General features: G+C 46.1%; 2 protein-coding genes across 2 annotated transcripts in view; both read right to left on the bottom strand.

Moving 5' to 3' along the window:
- BTBD19 (BTB domain containing 19) overlaps positions 1 to 8,989 on the bottom strand; it is a 110,852-nt gene extending 101,863 nt beyond the window's left edge. The window contains exon 1 of the mRNA XM_060231737.1: positions 8,719 to 8,989. Within this exon, the coding sequence (XP_060087720.1) occupies positions 8,719 to 8,807 (89 nt within the window). The 5' untranslated portion in view covers positions 8,808 to 8,989. The remainder of the gene's footprint in view (positions 1 to 8,718) is intronic.
- The window catches only part of IPP (intracisternal A particle-promoted polypeptide), a 523,673-nt gene that overhangs the window by 291,390 nt on the left and 211,533 nt on the right, over positions 1 to 20,750 (bottom strand). The window lies entirely within an intron of this gene.

Below are 20,750 nucleotides of genomic sequence, written 5' to 3' on the forward strand. Positions count from 1 at the left end.
TGTTCTGCAAGGTTCCATAGCGCCATGGGCATCTCTTCTGGTGATTTCTGGGCCTGGTGGGCTAGATGCCTGAAGAATTCCATCTGTGAATGAGTCAATGCCTCAGCAATAGTATTACCCAATCCTGGCACATATTCGGCAGCTAAATGGATGTTAAACTTTAGGCATTGCAAGACAAAAGCCCTGACAAGCGACATGATCTACAGGGAATTAAAAGACATCTTAATAACCTGCACAATCAGGGCTGGTCTGAGGATGTGTGGCGCCCCAGGCAGACTTGCCATGCTTCACCCCCTCCACAACGCAGCACTGCCCCTCCCCTCTGCCCCCTCCATCCCCCTCCCTTCTTTTATTTGTGGATTGCAGTGGTGTGCTCCAGCCCCCTCGTGCGCTCAGAGGAGCAACGCCAGCGTCCACCTTACCTGCTTTAACGCAGGAATCTCAGTAAAGTAAGAGCGCACAATGAGGAGGCTTCGCTTCCCCCCTCCCCTTCCAAAACCAGCGGGAATTAGGAATTTGCCTGTGGTACTGGGAGGGGGGGGAGACCAATTCAGCACACCCCCTCCCAGTGCCCTAGGCAAATGCCTAATTTGCTTAGTGGGCAAGCCAGCCCTGTGACCTGGTTGTCATACCAAAAGCTCACTGAGTTGTTGGGCAGGTCCTATAGCTGGATGTAGGCTGCTATTGCTATAGGGGAAATACCCTCGGAAGCTCCATCACAATTGCTGACCCATTCATGGGGCCAACTTTTGATGCATCACCTGCCTTTAAAGTATACTCTGAAGCCATGTGCCCTTGCAGGCATCTGATTGGACCTGTAGTTCAAATTCAAATAAGAGTCCCTCTTTCCAGAACAATACCCCATTATAGACAGATAAGAAATTCTCCCTTGTCCTAAGATCCTCCCTCGTCGAGCCTGTTACCTTTATCCTGTGATGAGAGTCAGCTACTCCCATCATAATTTTGTCATCTCTGCAAGTGAAGGTCCACCCCGGCACTATAACGCTCCATGAAAAATTCCTTATCCATATATGTGCTGGGGCAACAAGTTCTCTTAGGGTAGCCAGTTTGTCAGACAGGAACTGAGACAGCTGAGCCACTGTAACCAACTCAAAATCTAGGTAGGCCAGCTTGGTCTCCTATCCTTAGCTAGGGGCACCCTGAACTCCATACATATGCCCTGGGATAACTGCTTGCACTGTGAAGACCCTGATGGGCCTGACATCCAAATAACTGACTGTTCTAAAACAGTGCTGAACTTCTCAAACACAGCAGAGGATATGGAGCACCCTATTCTCCACTAAAGGTGAAACCCAAGGTGCAAAAATCCCCTGGGTTGACTAGTAACAGGGGAAATGCTGATTTGACATCTTTGGTCAGCAAGGCCCCCTTTCTACAGCCCTGCACCATGTACACTGCACTATCATAAGTATACTTAACTAAGCAAAGCCCTGAGAGAATGGTGTCATTGACCAAACCAGCCTTTGGGTATCAGGGATGATTATCAGGCAGCTCTTCCCAGGCATCTTCTTTGGGACTGTTCCTAGCACTGAGCTCTGCAGGTTCTCCAGGGACACTGAAGTGAAGGAGCTCTTTATTGATTTTCTGCTCACAGTATCCTCCAACCTGATGACCAACTTCAGATTACTTGCTAGGGCTGTCAGCCTCCAGGTGGTACCAATCTCTTGCTATTACCCTTGTTCTCCAGATGACAAAAATAAGTTCTCTTGGAGAAAATAGCTGCTTTGCAGGGTGGACTCTATGGCTTTACACCCTCCTGAGGTCCCTTCCCTTCCCTCCCCTCCCTAAACCCTACCCTGTCCAGGCTCCACCACCGTCACCCAATCTCCATGTATTTCCTAACCTACAGCTGCCAACTCTATGCTGGACTACGCACTCTGAAGCCTACTGCTGAGATCCTAAAACCCTGCATGAAACCTTCCACCCAATAACAGGCATCCAATCTAAGGAGGTAGGTAGCCCCTGGGTACCTTAGATCTGGACACTTAATAGGTAGTGATGACAGCATGCAGGTGGGACTTGAGCATCCTCCGGAATTACAGCTCATCTCCAGACTACAGAGATCATGTCCCTGAAGAAAATGGGTGCTTTAAGAGTAAACTCTAGCACTGTACCCCACTGAGGCTCCACCCCCAGATCTCCAGGAGTATCCCAACATGGAGCTGGCAACCCTACCCCCTCCCATCCCCTGCCAGGGGCTTGGGGGGGGGGGGCTGACAATCCTATTAATTGGACAGTGTGACTTTTGGAGAAATGGTGCCTATATCATCTACCTCTCCAACCCTGGTCCTTGGGCACATGCCTTGCAAACTTTCCCCTTAAAAGCCAAATGTAGGAGGTGGAACCACTGCAGATTGAGCATTCATAGCTGTTATTTGCAAAGGCACTTATTGCAACTACCATGGGAGCTAAATTCCCAGCAAAGCAAGCAGGGTTGAACCTAGGGTTGCCAAGTCCAACTCAAGAAATATCTGGGGACTTTGGGGGTGGAGCCAGGACTTTGGGAGTGGAGCCAGGAGAGTTTTTGTGATGTCATATCCTGTGATGTCACTTCCTGGTCAAAGGTCAAGTGATGTCACTTCCCCAGCTCCACCCCTTCAGATAATGTCACTTCCAGCACACTGCATCAAACCCTACTCCCACCTGTGAGGTCACTTTCAGGGCACTCCATCAAACCCACCTTTTCCTTTAAAGTAACTTCTTTCAAAGTTCGGATTTAAACACACCAACCTATATTACCTTTCTCCCTTAGAAATACATGCTTTCTTCCCTGGTTCTTTCTGTGAGGTCACTTCCTCCTTCCAGATTTAAATCTTATTTTACATTGTTTTCTGTCCCTCAAATATTCAGCATCTTACTCTCCTTCATTTTATCCTCAAAAACCACCCTGCAAGGTAGATTGCCCCCCAAAGCACCAAGAGAGCATCACTCCTCCATACTTAGTGTTCCATCTGTACTTTGTGACTAATAGCCTCTGATGGATCTCCATATGTTTATCCAATCCCCTCTTGAATCTGTCTGTGCCTGTAGCTGCCACCACTTCTTGCGGCAGTGCATTCACTCTTTGAGTGAAGAAGTACTTCCGTTTATCTGTTCTAAGTCTACTGCTCATTAGTTTCATGGAGTGCCCCCAACTATTTGTACTATGAGAAGGTGCCTTCTTTCTGTGCCTTCTCTATCCCACATATAATTTTGTAAACCTCTATCATGTCACCCCTCAGTCATTGTTTCTCCAAGTTAAAGAGCCCTAACCCTCTTCATAGGAAGGTGGTTCCATTCTCTTAATTGTTTTAGTTGCCTTTTTCTGCATTTTTTTCAATGCTATTTCTTTTTTGAGGTGCAATAAGAAGAAATGTACACAGTATTCCAAATGAGACCACATCATAGAGTTATACAGGGGCATTATGATACTGGCTGATGTGTTTTCAATCCCTTTCCTAATAATCTCCATCGTAGCATAGCATTTGCCTTTTTAAAACTGCATTTGCACACTGAGTCAATGAGTTATCTACCACAACTCCAAGCAGGTGGATCTCCATATGATTCCTCCAAAGGCTGCAGAACAGCCTGTAGATGGGGGCAAAATAACAGCCCTTCCCCCACCCCAGCCGTCTGCTTCTCAGAGAAGCATGCAAGTCAGAGCTTAGCCTGCAAGGCAAGAGGTCCAGACTCCTGTGCCACCTTAACACCAAAAAAGTTTTATTACAGGTTGGAATGCACGTTTTCTCAGAGCAACACAGAACTGATTGCTCAATCCCTGTTAGGGCAGCTTTTCCAGGTGGCAACGAGAGGAGCTCTAGCTACATCCCTCCCCTCCCCCAACGATTCATCCAAAGGCTGCAGAATCGCCCAGGGATGGGGCGGGGGATTCCAACCCTTTCCCCCCCCCTCCCCCAGACATCCGCTTCTCTGGGAAGCAAGCAAGTCAGAGTCTGCAAGACAAGGAATCCAGATTCCTGTGCCACCTTAATACCAACAAAGTTTTATTACAGGCTGGAGTGCACATTTTCTCAGAGCAACACAGAGCTGATTGCTCAACGGCTACCAGGGCAGTTTCTCCCGGTAGCAACGGGAAGGGCTCTGGCTGCATCCCCCTCCCCACCCCCCATGATTCCTCCAAAGGCTGCAGAATTGTCCAGGGACGGGGGCAAAATTCCAACCCTCTCTTCCCTCTCTACCCAGCCATCTGCTTCTCAGAGAAGCAATCAAGTGAGAGCCTGCAAGGCAAGGAATCCGGATTCCTGTGCCATCTTAACACTAACAAAGTTTTACTATAAACTGGAGTGCATGCTTTTTAGCACAACACAGAGCTGATCCTCAACCCCTGCTAGGCAGCTTCTCCCGGTGGTAGTGGGAGAGGCCCTGGCTGCATCCCCCCCTCAACATCTCCAAAGGCTACAGAATGGCCCGGGGATGGGTGAAAATACCACCCCCCCCACCAGCCATCTACTTTTCCAGGTATCTTACTTTTTCCAGGGACCATCTCAGTTCAGGCTCCACCACTAGACTTGAGGATGCAGGTAATGGTAAGCAGCAAGTAGATTGTTTGTCTTACCAAATGAGGGCTTATAGACGGCTGCTGAGGAGGGCGGGCCAAGCCCAGCAGAGCCCACTCCTCAGAGCCAGAATGTGCCCACTGGCCAGTCAGAGACCTGTGAGCTGGCTGGGGGTGGTGCCAGAACCTGGCGGGAAAAATCAGTGCTGCAGGCCAGCGCACCCTACAGGGAGCCAACTCAGGAAAACACGTGACTCCCTGAAGGACCATAGAGAGGAATCCTAGAGAGTCCCAAAAATGCTCACCATTCCCCCCCCCCCCCGCTTCCAGATTTTTGGAGACCGGAGGAGGAGGCTGCTAATTCAGGGGTCCCCCGCCAGGGTGGGGGGTTTGGGAAGCCTAGTTGAACCATCTGGCCACCCTACCCCCTCTTCCTGGTCTATGCCTAGTACTTCTTCAGGACCTGGCTATGAAGCAGCCATTGTACAATCTCTCCTCCTGTAGGCCTTTGACTGGTATGATGCATTGTAACCACAAATGTCCCTGCAGTACATCCCAAGCAAGAGATGGGTTCTGGGCCACCCTAACTCTACATTTGTAATCATATTGTAGCCAAACACACATCACAAGTTTGTTATACACATGAGCAATGATATCAAAATACTTGATCAGTGCAGAAGCCTTCCATGGTTACTCTTGCATCACTACCCCCATGCAGGTGAAGTACCCAACATTCCATTTGACTCAGTACTGGTAGATTTTCTTCCTCTTCAATTTATCCTCATCCCTATTCCCATCTTTGACCTTTACTCTAGTTTCCTGCTCCCCATTCATGAGCTAAAACAAATTTACATATTTCCCTTTCAGTATCCTTTGTTGTGCTAAGGGATAGGTGAGGGGGTAGGGTGGACTCTGGCCTTCTTTCCCCCACTCCAGGCACAGCACACAAACCAGATGGGGTCAGGCTGTGCCAGCTCTACCTTTTGCCACTGTGGCAAACCATACCCCTTCCTCCACACCTTTGTGACAGTGCTAGGAAATACCTGAAGATCTGAGGTATAGAGCTTGAGGAGGGCAGGGACTCAACCTTCCAAGGCACGCATTTGGGGAGTGGTGTAACTCAACCTTCCAAGGCAGCCATTTTCTTATCTCTGTCACCTAGAGATCAATTGTAAAAGCAGGAAATCTCCAGGTACCACCTCAAAGCTTGGCAACCATATAGAACAGTTGTGTCAATTCACTGTGACAAGTGCACTGTCAGTGCCCTGTAAAACAGCTTCTAGAAACAGAACCCTGATGAGAAAACATTTCTGTTCAGAGAACAAACAGCTTATCATTACCAACTCTTGAGTTGGGAAATTCCTAGATATTTGAGGGTGGAGCTTGGGAAGGGCATTCACCAGGAATGTGATGCCATAGAGTTCAACCTCTGAAGTAGCCATTTTCTCCAGGGGAACTGAACCTGGAGATCAACTGGTGTAACTGTTACTGTAGGGATCAGAGTATTTCAGGTGCATTATTTAAGTAATCCTTTCAACAATCCTGTCAGCAGGCCTGCCGCCTGCATTATTATGCTTATATTACATTAGGGGGGGCAGAGGCTTAGCAAATGACAAAGGCCATTTAGTGAGTTCATAGATGAGCTTAGATGGTTTTGAGGGGTGGTAGCTAAGAGGCAGGCACAAGTCAAAGGATCTTTGGCTTTTTGGCTTCAAAACCATAGAGTTTACCCAAAAAAACAGAGTGTCACCGCATGACGTTCCCAGCACAATGACATCTCCTGGAATTGATGTCATTGTGTTGTGGACATCGTGCAACAACATCACTGTATGAGGGTGGGTTTTTCCCCACCAGCCAAGTGACCAGCAGCAGACTGAAGCCCCCAAAAGCGAGCGAACCTCTGCTGGGACCTGGGGGCTGGCAATAGCCTTCCCAAGCCTCCCGCCCTGGCGGGAGAATACTGGATTTTCAGCCTCTTTTCCCGCTTTCCATAACTCTGGAAGCGGGGGGAGGAGGGGGGAATGGCGCCAAGGAGCATTTGCGTCGTCCGGGGAGGAGGTGCTGAGCCTGGCAAGGGAAATCTTGAGAAGGGAGGCTGGCTCGCCAGCGAGCGGGTGGAGGTGGCTGCCGAACGCAGGCGGGTCTTGACGGACTCCAATGCCCGATGCTTCTCCTCCTCCCTTCCCTTCCCACCCAGCCCCGTTGCAGCAGCCGTTCTTCCTTTTCGCAAGCTGCTTCCCGCACCCAGTCAGCTGGCTGGGGGGGGGGGGAGGAGAGAAGCCCCGCCTGCAAAGGACCATGTGCCTTTGCACCTCCGGAGGCTTGATTGCAAGGCTCCACTTTGGGATGGTGTGACTGCTGCTGTAAAGAAGCTGGCAGCAACTCGTGAGTAGAAAGGCCAGTCCCTCGCTTCAGTTGCCAGAAAGGGGGGGGGGGAGGGAGGAGGAGAGGGAAACGTCTTCATTATTCCCTATGTGGAGATCAATTCTCATAGGGTATAATGGGGAATTAATCTGGAGGTTTTGGGGGCTCTGGGGGAGCTGTTTTTTGAGGTAGAGGCACCAAATTTTTAATATAGTATCTAGTGCCTCTCCCCAAAGTACCCTCCAAGTTTCAAAACGATTGGACCAGGGGGTCCAATTCTATGAGCCCCAAAAGAAGGTGCCCCTATTCTTTGTTATTTCCTATAGAAGGAAGACATTTTAAAAAGTGTGCTGTCCCTTTAAATGTGATGGCCAGAACTCTCTTGGAGTTCAATTATGCTTGTCACACCCTTGTTCTTGGCTCCGCCCCAATGTCTCCTGGCTCCACCCCCAAAGTCTCCTGGCTCCTCCCCCAAAGTCCCCAGATATTTCTTGAATTGGACTTGGCAACCCTAGCTGGCAATTCTAGGAGGATGTGGTTTAGGAAAGGGAGGGATTTCAGCAAGGTAGAATGCCATAGCATCTTCCCTCAAAATAAGCCATTTTCTCCAAGAGAACTGATCTCTGTTGTCTGGAAATCAGTTGTATTAATGAGAGATCTCCAGGACCCACCAGGAGGTTGGCAGCCGTATATACCACAGGATGGGGAAAGCTGGAAGGAAATGCTATCTTTGTCCTATCCCCCATCAATAAACAGTATCTGCCAAAACTTGATACCTTTAATGTTCCTTAAAAGCAGCTGTGGAAAATGGAATTTGCAGGGCCTAGCCATTTTCATGATACAAGGACAACTGAAACATTACTGAGGAATAATGTGTGGACAGCTCAAGAAAACCTATTCTTCGTTGCTCACAAAACCAGGCAAAAAGCTCTATGTGGAAGCAGCCTAAAAATAGCTGATCCTTACCCCAAAAAGAATATTTTGCATTCCAAAATCAGTTTCTCCAATCATCTGACTCAGCCTCCCCCCACCCATGCCCATGAAAAACATTTTCAAAGAAGGTTTCATAAAATACATAACATGTGGGAGTGGGGAAACTTCCCTTTCTTTGCTAACTTTTCAACAAAATCTCATCTGGTTTCCTACACATAGCGTTCCCAACTCTGGGTTGGAAAATTCCTAGAAATCTGGAGGTAGAGCCTAGGAAGGGGAGGATTTGGGAAGGGGAGTGACTTCAGTGAGGTATAATGCCTCCAAAGCATCCATTTTCTCCAGGGGAATTGACACCTATTGTCAGTAGTTCATTTGTAATTCCAGGAGATCTCTAGCTCCTGCCTAGAGGTTGGCAGCTTTACCAAAGAACAGGTTTAAAGGTAACACCACTATATATGATATCGGTCCAGGTCAAATCAGGTGAGATCTGGGAGCTTTGTGAATAGAACACCCTGGTTAGACATACTGGATCCAAAGTTAACATATAGATACCCATACCAGTAATCACATGCACACGTGTTTTCTTTTACAGGCCTTTTACAATCCACTGGTTGAACGATGCTGTGTCTATATGAGGAATTTACAATCTGGAGCAGACTCTGTTCAAGAAATCACCCATGCACAAGTTGCATTAAACTGGAGGCAGTATCTTCCTGTGGACAGGAAGATTAGGATCATTCCTCGTTGTCTGATGTTATGAATTCTCATAGTTCAACAAGCCAAACAGGAGTACCAAAGTTAGTCCCCAATTCCCCCCCTCCCCCAAACCCATGCTGATTCAGTTGTGGCCTCTGATCCCAGCCACATCCCCAGTTTCTATTAGCTAGCTAACCCAGCAGGCTCACCTGAACCGTGGGTTGTTGACGAGAGTCCGGAGGGCTGCAGTGAAGGCAGCTGAATCTCCCAGAAGGAGGGCTGAATGTGATGATGCCATAGCTTAATACAGGGTTCTGAATTGGGATCCAGATTGGGAGGGGAAAGTAGCGAAGTTAAGGGCTCAGTCAGGGCTTCCTTGGCCTTGTTTTGCTGTGTCGGTGATAAAGATATAGCTGAGAGCAGTCACAACTGGCTGGAAGCTCAGCTGTGAGGCAGGAATGCAGAGAAAGGCCAGAGAAGGGGGAAGCCACACAGCTTATTGCCAGGCAACAGGCAGCTGTCCAGGCCCTAAAATCCAGCTGCAGAAGGAGGGAATACATAAATCCTGACAGGAAAGGTTTTTCGCAAAAGCAGAGAGACCATGGGAACAGACTGTGGAAGGCAGCAAACCAAGGAGGAAGTTAAACCAAGAGAATAAGGAATAGGTTTCTTCAGAACTTACATGAATGCAGCATGCAGGACTCTTGGATCAGGAAAGGTAAGGATTGCCTAAGATAGAATGAGGTCACAGTTGACAACAGCAGATCATTGGAGCTCATTTTCCAACACAGACCTGGCAAATCTACCTTGGAGATAAGTTCAGGGGACCCCTAGGTCTCACATGGAGGCTGGCATCCCTGCTACCCAGGGCCAAACTAGATGTTCACCAGACCCAGTTCAGGTTTCCCACAGCCATACAGTGGCTGCCAGGATTGGCTATTAAAAATAAAGCAGAGCCGATTTGGGACTGGAATGCCTCTGTGGGAAGGGGAAGGAGTCCTGCCCAGGGCCAGCCATAGACTTTCTGGCACCTTAGGCAAGGCTAAATTCTGGTGCCCACCACCCTCAGTGCCGGATTTAACTCTGTGGAGGCACCTAGGCAAAATCTTGAGGGCCCCTTGCAAATTATCTCAGAGTCTGAGCACCCGCCCCACCCACAGCCCCCACTTCAGCCTGCAGGTACCTTATCAAATGCCCCTTTGACAGAGCTGTGAGGTGAGGCAGAGAGGCAAACTTGGCAATGACACCACCAGCAGCCATACCAGGCAAGTCGGGCAAAAAGCAGCTCAGTTGCTGGCTGTGCACGCAGGCTGGGAGGGCTGCAAGTAGGGGGAAATCTAGTGGGGGAGGGAAGCCGGCCCAGGGCCCCTAATTGTTAATCCAGCCCTGCCCCCCCCCCAACACTGATAACGTCACTGAGTCACACGGGGGGCACCCAATTCGATGCCCCCAGAAGACTGGTGCCCTAGGCAACCATCTAGTTTGCCTAGTGGCAGGGCCGGCCCTGCTCCTGCCTCCCCTTGCCATTTCTGCTGAAACAGAGCACATCTGTGTATGGAAGGGGGTCCTTGTTTTTGCTACTCCATATAATCACTTGTTTAAAAAGTGAACATCTAGTTTGGCTCCCAGTTCGAAGCAGAGTATGAATGCTGTTTCTATGCTGTTGTGTTGCTGTTGTCATGTTGACCCCCACAGGGGTTAGAGTATCAAACTAGTACTGAGGGGATTTGGGTTCATATTCCCTCTCAGTCATGAAACTCATCTGTGACCTTGGGGCAGTCACTTTCACTCAGCTTAACATGCCTCATAGGGTTATGTGAGAATAAACTGGAGGAGGGGAAAACCATTATTGCCGCCTTGAGCTCTTGGAGGATAGGTAAGATAAAAATGTGATAGATTGATAGATGGGATACTGTCATGGTTATTCCTTATGATGGTGCTGTCAGCTCTTTGAGATAAAATGCAAGATATAAGGGGATTAATACCCCTCCCCCAACGTACATGGAATATTTGTTTGAAAGAGTACCAGAGTGGTATGGGATGTTGATCAAACATAAGCATAATACATTACACCTCCCATTTGGTATTAGCCTCTTGTGAGGTGAGACACTAGCAATATCTGCTTCCTCAGGCTTCCATTTGAAACTAAACACTCTTGTTTGTGTAACTGACCCAGATTACTACCCACATACTATGCAGTGTATCTGTTAATCCTTGCCCATTTGCAGGAGTCCCGTAGCACAGAGTGATAAAGCTGCAGTACTGCAGTCCAAGCTCTCTGCTCATGACCTGAGTTTGATCCCAGTGGGTTCAGGTAGCTGGCTCAAGGTTGACTCAGCCTTCCATCCTTCCGAGGTCGGTAAAATGAGTGCCCAGCTTGCTGGGGGGAAGTGTAGATGACTGGGGACTGCAATGACAAACCACCCCATTAAAAAAGTCTGCCATGAAAACATGATGGGATGTCACCCCAGAGTTTGAAATGACTGGTGCTTGCATAGGGGACTACGCTTACCTTTTTACCTGATAGAGAACTATCAAGCGATATGGAATCAGATTCACACATGCATTTTTTTTAAAAAAAGGCTTATTTTTTGTCTTTTGCAGGAATACCAACCATGACCCAGTTGAATAGCTCCTGCTAGAGACTGATCTCTGAGTTCAAGCCCTCACCTGAAAACCTCACATAATGGGGTGATAAAATGAAGAACTATGAATTTCCCTTGTCACAAATGAGTGTAGTATTTGACTGAGAAAAGAAAAACAGTAAGAGGATACTACTATGTTGTAACTGGTTCTGAAACCTTCAAATCCAAATGCCAGGGGACTTGCCTAAGAATTTTCAGACATTATCTCCCTTTAATTGTGCATTGACTGTAAACAAGCAGTTAAAAGTAGAATGCCATAGTTTGAGAACCTCCCTGTCACCTAGCAACAACAAAACAAAAGTTTCCCTACAAAATAAACATACAATGCCTATGAGTCTTACTATGTGAGGGCTCCAGAGTCCAAACACACCCAAAATGACACAGAGAACAAACAAACATAGGCAAGAATAATGCCTTCATATGGGGAGTCTAGGACAGTTCCCCATCTAAACAGAGCAATAAGGGGATGAATGGTAAAGAAGCAATTGTTCACACAGTTGGAAGGGGAGGAGATGTATGAAGGCTAAGCATCAATCTATAGATTGGCGAAATAGCTGGGAGAATTCACAGGCAACAGACCAAGAAAGTTAAAAAGTGAAGGCTTAACATAATTGAGAAGGGATGAGAGTGGTTGTGAAGATGTGCAGGAAATCAATAAAGCAGCAAAATTAGGATGTGCATGTCAAGGCAGGATGATGTTTGTTCATCACAGCTTTGACAGCCAGGCAGGAAGCAGGGGACTGCATTCAGATGTCACAAGAGAAGACATTGCAGCATAGCAGTCTATGAAGCTGGCCTCACCATCCCAAAGCAAATGAAGGATGCCATACAAGGAATCACAGTGTCCTGGGAGAAAATGATTAAAAGTTGGGAAAGAAGTGACTCAAGATGCAAGACTGATGTAAAATTATCTTCTTATCAGATGACAGAACTAGGTATTTATCTGTGCAATTTCTGGACAGCTAGATTCCCAGACATTCCCAGAAATGTGTTGTACCCCCCCCACAAGTAATCCTCAGTAAATAAGTGCTTGTTGTAAAATCACTCTGCATGAGCTCCAAACCAACTCCCAGTATTGAAAACAAGTTTCAGAACTGGTGCTGGCACTAATTAATCGTTGCAAAATAATCCTGCCTCCAGAACTGCCAGTCTTTTCACAGGAGGGAGATGGAGAGATTATGCTGAAGAGTACAATACAGAGGTATAGCTGATCATGGGGAATGGTGAGTAGAGGAAAGAAATGCACATTTGGCCATACAAAGCAATGGTCATCTCCACTTTATAGTGATCTTGAAATTCTCTGGACCAAGCAAGGGTTTTTTTTAGCGGGAATGCATAGGACTGCAGTTTTGACTGGCTTGGCATTAAGGGGTGTGGCCTAAAATGCAAATAAGTTTCTGCTGGTCTTTTTTACAAGAAACCCCCGGTAAAGAGTAAAAAGGATGCCAAATTGAGGTGAGCAGGTACACCATATTAAAATACTTGAGCCACACTGCTGACACACCTAGTCGGTCTTAATCCTTGCTAAGGGTCAGAGTCTATCTAGCAGGCACAAATGGCATAGCTGAACAGCATAATCTATTTTGTGCAGTGCTTTGAAACTGAATATGAGTTATATAGAGCTGTGATGTTCTGGAATCCATAACAATGTTTATAATAACATGAGGGGCCATCTTGTGAATGTCTTCCTTACTAACCTTTACACTCGGAAAGGAGCAGTGCATGTCATCTGGATGTATGATTTGCACTTGGCTTCCAGTTTGGGCAACGCTGCAGACAGCTGAATTTACAGCTCCAAAGACATTAAGTAGTTTCTAAAGCTGCTTCTACTATTTTAACAGTTTTTATCTCTTCCTTGCTCTAATGAGGAGCTGGCTATTTTAGAATAGTTTTTAGAATAATTTGACTGCACCACAATCAAGCTCTATACTTGCCTAACTGGATAATTACCGTATTTTTCGCTCCATAAGACGCACCTGAGCATAAGACGCACCTAGTTTTTAGAGCCGTTTGTGTGAATTTAGAGGCATTTGTGTGAATTTTTTGCAGTATTCGCTCCTTAAGACGCACACACTTTTCCCTCTACTTTTTTTGGGGGGGAAGTGAGTCTTATGGTGCAAAAAATACTGTAGTTGGCTTTTGTGAAACGGCAAGTAGCCAAAGGAAGTCCTTGAAGTTTTCTGAAGTGTAAAATAACTTTGATATAGGAAACTGATTCTGAACTTTTGGAGGGATATTGTTATTCCTTTTTACGCCTGCTACCTTTTTTTTTTGGGGGGGGGGGGGCGGGGACAGAAAGTATGAGACCTTGCAAACATGGAAGAGAAATGGAGGTGGTCTTTCTAAACCATCTAAAATTGGGGATTATTTCCCACTAACCAATACTGAGTTTCCACAAGCCTTCCAAATTCCATTGTCTAATTGGTTTTTACCATTGGCAGATGCTACTGATAATTCATTAGAAGGTCTTCCTACTGATGCTCTCTCTGAATCTGCAGCTAATTATGTAAATATTGAAGCATGAGTCTCAGTTCCTCAGCTTGTTGAAGACTAGGATAGGATTAAATACATAAAATAAATCGTAGTTCCATAATGTGGCCATCTAGTAAAACATTATATTGACATAAGATTTGGGCTTGTAGTGGAACTTGAGACTTTTGGAAGATAACATCCCAAATTCAAACTGAGGAGACAAGTCAGCTTGAGACCACGAGCTCAAGGAAGCCCCATCCTTCTGAGGGAGATCTTATTAGCTGAGAGAGATCTGTAGCACTTCAGTTAATACCAGTAGAGCCTCTATACAAACAAAAAAGAGGTTTGAAAACAATTGTAAAAAACCACAACAGAGAAACTCAGAAAAAGGAGACAGCTGCAAAGACAGGTTCCCCTTGTATTTCCAGATTTCTACCAAGGGAACAAGCACATCCATTTCTATCATGAACGTGCCTGGATAAGCCACATGCCTCAGTAACCTCCAACAGCTAGTAGTTCCTACAGAACCAAATCTTTATTATTTTCTCAGCATAATGAAGCCTGGAAGTACTATGGCTCCCGTCTCCTCAAACACTGTACAAAAATAACATGAGTGATACAGTCTCCACGGAGACCATGTATTTCGGGTGGCAGGCTGCCCAGTCCTGTCGCAGTGCTTTTGATGACTCTCCCATTGAAGTGCCAGATCAAACAGCCCATGATTTACCACATCAAGGAGGGAGCTTATGAAGCCAGGGAGGTAAAGGGGTGAGGGCCTCAGCAGGTCCCTGCAACAAGCCTGAGCAAGCTGTAGTAAGATAATGGGTATTAAAGAGCTCTTCAGTTCATGATTCCAGTAGAACTCTTCTTCCAGTGAGCCCACTGCCGCTGCATAAGGCTGTACTGTGACCAGGTAAGATGGGCTGGGAGGCAACATGTCTGAGACTACACACTCAAAACCATGTCCTTTGCCCATTCTTGCTGACTGAGTTTAGCATTCTGCTGTTGTGTATATTTACTTGCACACTTTGGATCTTTTAAATGTATACACAAGATTTAATGGGAACCAATTTTCTTTGAACTTCAGTCATGCTTGTGTCACATCATTGTATCAACTGTGGTAAGGATGTAAAATAACCATGCACTCACTGTAATTAAAATTGCAAAAGGGACAACTGTCCAGCTACAAATACAGATTCCCCATGTAGGGATAGTAAGAAGACTCCAGATTAGTTAAACTGGAATAAAATACCCAAATTAACAGGAAATTATGAGAACAGTTGTTAAACAGGGATTGCCAGCTACAGATTGGAAAATAGCTGGAGATTTGGGGGGGGGGGGGGGGGGGTACAGCCTAAGGAAGGTGGAGTTTAGGACCATAGAGTCCAAATTTTTTTTCTGGGTAAACTGATCTCTATTTGTTTGGAGATCAGTTGTAACAGCAGGAGATCTCCAGCCACCACCTGGAGATTGGCAACCCTATTTTAAACATTTGTTGGGTGGGGAAATAGGGGAATTATTCATTTGCTGTGTTACACTGGTTTTATTGTATGCATAAAAGGCCATTAAAGGCAGTTAAACATTAATTCTTATGTATTAAGGGATTCTAAAAGGTTCACTAAAATGCAAGATGTTTCTGTTCCAAATTAGCAAATTATATTTGCATAAATTCATAAACATCTAAAGTTAAAATTGTTATTATAAAGAAAGCAATTACTAGATGAAAAACTAAGATTAAAACTGCTTTAAAATATCTAAAAATGAACACTTATTTATCTTTGTGCAACAATTGATTAACATCTGTGTGGTTTGGGAAAGGTATCCTTGTTTGCTTTCATGTAATTCATATTTCTTGCTTGTAGTTCCAACAAAAGCAGAAGGAGGCTCAGAAATTATTTCACTACTGTTCCCCTCCCCTTTTGTCTCTCTTCTTTGTCTTTGGTAAGTATCATTTATTCTGTTTTCCTTTTCTTGAATAAGTGTAGTGAGGCACATTGGTTCAAAAAATCCTGACTTTAAATGGGGTCTGAATGGGAAGTGACTGATCAGAAAAAGGATTTTAGGATTGTGCTAGGTATCTTGCTGAAAATGTTAGTACATAGCAGTGGAGAAAACAGCACATTCTGCTCTAGGGATTATTAGGAAAAGGATTGAAAACACATCTTCCAGTATGGTATTGTCCAATACAGATCTATAGTGCAGTCTGTGTCAATACAGTTTATTGTTCAGTGTGCTGTATTTCAAGAAAGATACTGTAGCACTGGGTGGAAAAGTGTAAAAAAAAATAGTCGAGGGCCGAGGTCAGACGCACATAAACTGACAAGATGGGCATGGATGAAAGCCAGATCCATGTCGGATTTTATGCGGTTGTCCAAACATCGGCATCTGGCAATGGTCATTGGCTCGTTCATGTCCCACACTGCCACGACTAGGACGGGACGCAGACTTTTTTGATAGTAAATTAAATCTGGACCAAGAATGTTTCCGACGACTCCCGTGCATACTTTCTATGTTTGAACGCTCCATTGTAGTCGACTCGTAGCAAGCGCACATCCGCTTCCCTGCGAGAACCCACTCCAAATGATATCATTGCGCCAGCAATTGTTGACTCAGCCTTCCAACCTTCCAAGGTCGGTAAAATGAGTAGCTTGCTGGGGGGGAAGTGTAATGACCGGGGAAGGCAATGGCAAACCACACTGTAAAAGGTCTGCCGTGAAAACTTTGTGAAAGTAGCGTCACCCCAGAGTTGAAAACAACTGGTGCTTGCACAGGGGACCTTTCCTAAACGGGAAGGGGGGGGAGGCAGATCGCCCACCTTTGCTGTCTCCCTGCCAGGCAGGGAGATGGCAAAGGCAGTTCCCGGGCTTCCCACCCCCCCTTTAAACACCCAGGTGGGGTGTTTAAATGTGAGGAAAAGGCAGATCGCCCACCTTTGCCTTCTCCCCGCCAGGCGGAGAGACAACAAAGAAAGCTCCCGTGCTCCCCCCCCATTTAAACACCCCAATGGGGTGTTTAAATGGAGGGGGAGGAAGATGACCCACATTTGTGGTCTCCCTGCCAGGCGGAGAGACTGCAAAGAGAGTTCCTGTGCTCCCCCCATTTAAACACCCTGGCGGGGTGTTCATTTTTTGTGACAGTCTACGTTGTTTGATGCCCATTCCAGCCTGTTCCAGCCCATTCCGGCTTTTACCCTGTCCCGTTTAAATGTGGGGGGGGGGGAGGAAGATGACCCACCTTTGCCATCTCCCCGCCAGGCGGAGAGACAGCAAAGAGAGTTGCCGTGCTCCCCCCCCCATTTAAACACCACGGCGGGGTGTTTAAATGGGGGGGAGGAAAATCACCCACCTTTGCTGTCTCCCCACCAGGCGGAGAGACAGCAAAGAGAACTCCCAGGCTTCCCCTCCCTGGCCGGGTGTTTAAATTGGGAGGGGGGGCAGATCGCCCACCTTTGCTGGCACCTTTTTTTTTAAAAAAGCCAAGCACGATATCCCACGTTACTGCGCTTGCACAAGTGCGGAATGCCATCTCAAAAAATGAGGTCCGGTTGAGACCTCTGATCAACCAACGACAGGACCAACACTGCTTATAACTGAAGGATGGAGGGATGTCTGATCAAGAAATTCATTGTAAAAAGCTGCAGGGTATAATAGCGACGGGTTAGGGATGGATTTAATGGTGAGTGTGACCGCAGCCATGGAGTTGAAGCACTTTCCCTGCAAAGAAGCGCTAAGGATGTGGGAGCTTTTTAATTTAGAGAAAAGGCAACTGAGGGAGGAAATGATAGTGGTTTATAAAATCATGCAGGTATACAGAAAGAAGAGAGAGAGAGAACATGTTCTATTTCTCCTTTGTTTTGAGAGCTTGCAGGTTCTCAGTGAAGTTGATGGGCAGTCAATTAGGAAAAAAAGTACTTTGGTACTTTTTCACTCAAAGGTTGCAATCACACACTATAAATAATACACTTTCAATTTACTTTCAAAGAACTTTCCAACTGGATTTTGTCAGTTTGCACAGTAAAATCCAGTTGGAAAATGCATTGAAAGTGGATTGAAAGTGCATTATTTAGTATGTGTGATCACAGCCAAAGAATAATTAACTTATGAAATTTATTGTTACAGGAGGTAGTGATGCAATAGTCACTAGTCCTGTTGGCTTTAAATGGGGATTAGGCACACTGATAGAGGACAGGTCCATTCCTGATTGGCAGTTGTGATGACTAAATGGAAATTGCATGCTATAAACAGTAACTCCCTCTAACTACAATAGATGGAAACTGATGCCCATGCCCTGCCTTCTTAATGCATCTGGTTGCCCACTGTGGGAAACAGAATTCTAGATTAGATGGACCATTGATGTGATGCAGCATGGCAGTCCTTTTGTTCGTATGTCTTAAACCAGGGTTTCCCAAACTTTTCTTTCCCATGGCCCGGTTATTTTTACACTTCTCCTTCGTGGCCCACTAAAATTTGGGAATGGAGCCAGGAGACTTTGGGGGTGGAGCTGGGAGACAGGAATTATGTCATTTCCTGTGGTGTCAAGGTCCAAGTGATGTCACTTCCGGGGCACACTGAACTAAAACTCCACCGTTTCCTGTGATGTCGCTTCCAGGGCACTCCCCCAAACCTGCCTCTTCTTTGGAAGTAAATTCATTTTCAGAAAAATGTCTCTGAAACTCATGCTGAGCCAAAATGGGGGTGGAAAGTGGGCGGTCCTCTCTTTTCACCCTCACACCTGCATGCAACTATCTGTTAGTGTATTCTTCTCCAGCTTGCAAGCACTCCTAATGCCCATGTTCAATTGCCTGCACCACTTACACATCCCTTCCTCAACAGCACTGGCCAATGTATGCAGTTGGGAGTGCTGTTGCCATTGTCATCAGGAATGCCAGCACTGTGTACCACCCACACTGGGCCTTGGCAGTTGCTCTACCTCAAAATATGCTGACACATTTAGTAGGTCCTTCCTTCATCTCCTACTATTGGAACCCTGCCTCAAGCTACAACCAAGCTTGCTTGGTTTCAAGAAAATCTTTCGACATCTATTTTTCATTCTTTTCTTTGGTTGAAACACTGGGAAATTGCTGTGAAGGGTAGCAGAGAATTGCACTGCAATTAATGAATTATATGAAGTTCATACAAGCTTTTCTGCAGTTATCCCAAAAAGGATATTTATGAGTGACTTGCAGCTTTTTACTGGCTGTGTTTCCTATGCCTTTAAAAGCAACCTGTTGTGCAGATACTTAGCCAGTGAACTACTTTCATCCTTTTTAATATCTACAGGAGGAGTTTAATTTTGGTGTCAGACAGCTGTTAAAAGCAGAATCAGTAAAATGGTGCCAAGTTCATAGTATCATCTCTTTCAGTGCTGTTGAGATATACTGCAGTAATCTTCAATAATCTCTTTCTTCTCCACACCTCTTACTCTCACTCACTCACACAGAAATCTCATAGAAGGCCACCTGGCTACAACTGGAGGTGCCAACTTTTCATTGGCAGAGCTCCTATATCTGCAACAATAGTACGATGTACAGAAAAGTTTCATCCAGCAAAAATGAAAGGAAAGAAAGAAAGAGAAAGAGAAAGAATTAAATGGAAGGAAAGGAAAAGAAAAGAAAAGAAAAGAAAGACATGGAAAGAAAGAACATAAACATAAGAGAAGCCATGTTGGATCAGATCAGTGGACTATCCAGTCCAAAATTCCCTCATACAATGCCCAAAAAGCACCAGAATGTCTACCAGTGGGGCTAGAGCACTAGAAGCCCTCCCACTGTTGCTTCCCGCCCCCCCCCCCCAGCACCAAGAATATAGACAGAGCATCACTTGCAGGGAAAGAAAGAAAGAGGAGGGGGGCGGGCAAAGAAAAAGCCTTCCTTACCATCAGATGACCCCAGCCAGCAAAAATTCTGCCCAGGGGTAATTTGGTAAAAAACCCCCAGCTACTGGAATGCCCCCTCCCCGCCCCTCCCAGCTGAAAAACACACACACCTTCTTTGCTGCCCAGGCCTCCGGGGGAAATCTCCCCAGAAGAACATACTGCAAGGCACATGAAAGCTCATACACTGCAGAACACTTTGTGGGTCTACAGTGCCAATGGATGCCAGCTGTTCTCTCAAACACTGGGAGCGGGGGAGAAGGAAGGAGAGGCAGCCCAGCTCCTCTCTGCACAACACAGAGATGGGGTGGGGCTAGCTTTGCTGGGGGTGGGGCTAGCTTTGGCTTTTATTGTGACCCGGTAGTGAGGCTTTCATGGCCCGGTACTGGGTCACGACCCTACAAATGGGAAACACTGTCTTAAACTGTACATTATTCTTGTAGACTTTTGTCATAGAATATGACCTGCACTGAAAGCAGGAGGTACGATTTCAGGGAAATGGTTGGTATAGAAATGGAGTGTAATACATCCTTCTCCCAAATGCTACTTCTTTCTCTCCCACACAACCTTTCCTTGTCCCAGCCACTTTTCTCAAAGACAGTCATTTCCATCCTGTCTTAGAACCTGGCTAAAGAAACCTAGATAGGGGGAAGGATTGCAAAGAACAAAACAATGGGCAGGAAAAAGGTTAAGCATACTCACTTGTCTGTTGTTTTTTGTTTTTCATCATGAAATCCCACTGTTTTACAGCATCTCAATGTGCCCCATGTTCTAATATACAAAACAGCAGCTCCCACTAAAACATGTAGTGAGAGTGAGACCATTGGCTCAAATGAAAAATAAGACACATGCTCTCATGAGAACAGAAAAATTCCCCGTGTACACTCAGAGAGCAGTGGTTTAGCACCTAAACATCCTACTAAACACCCTACTAGGGCATGCTAGGGGATCTATGATTGCATATTCCCAACATTTTTAAACCAATTTCAGTTGAGTGGGGCAGATTGGGGCAACATGGGAAGGGGAGAGGAGAATTTAACCTTTCCATTCCCACATAGTTTTGCTCATGGAAACTGCCACCTCCTGCTGTTACTAGCCCTGTAAAGACAAAGGACAGGCAAAAGGTGGACACCTGCATTTTTTCCTTTAAAGGGTTAACTACAGTACATGAGGCAATATTCATGGGGAAAGGATGGAAGTGTTAAACCCCTATCCCACATAGCCCTAATCCAAACTGGCTGAAACTAACATCG

Source organism: Heteronotia binoei, chromosome 2 (genome assembly GCF_032191835.1).
Source record: "Heteronotia binoei isolate CCM8104 ecotype False Entrance Well chromosome 2, APGP_CSIRO_Hbin_v1, whole genome shotgun sequence".
NCBI lineage: Eukaryota > Metazoa > Chordata > Lepidosauria > Squamata > Gekkonidae > Heteronotia > Heteronotia binoei.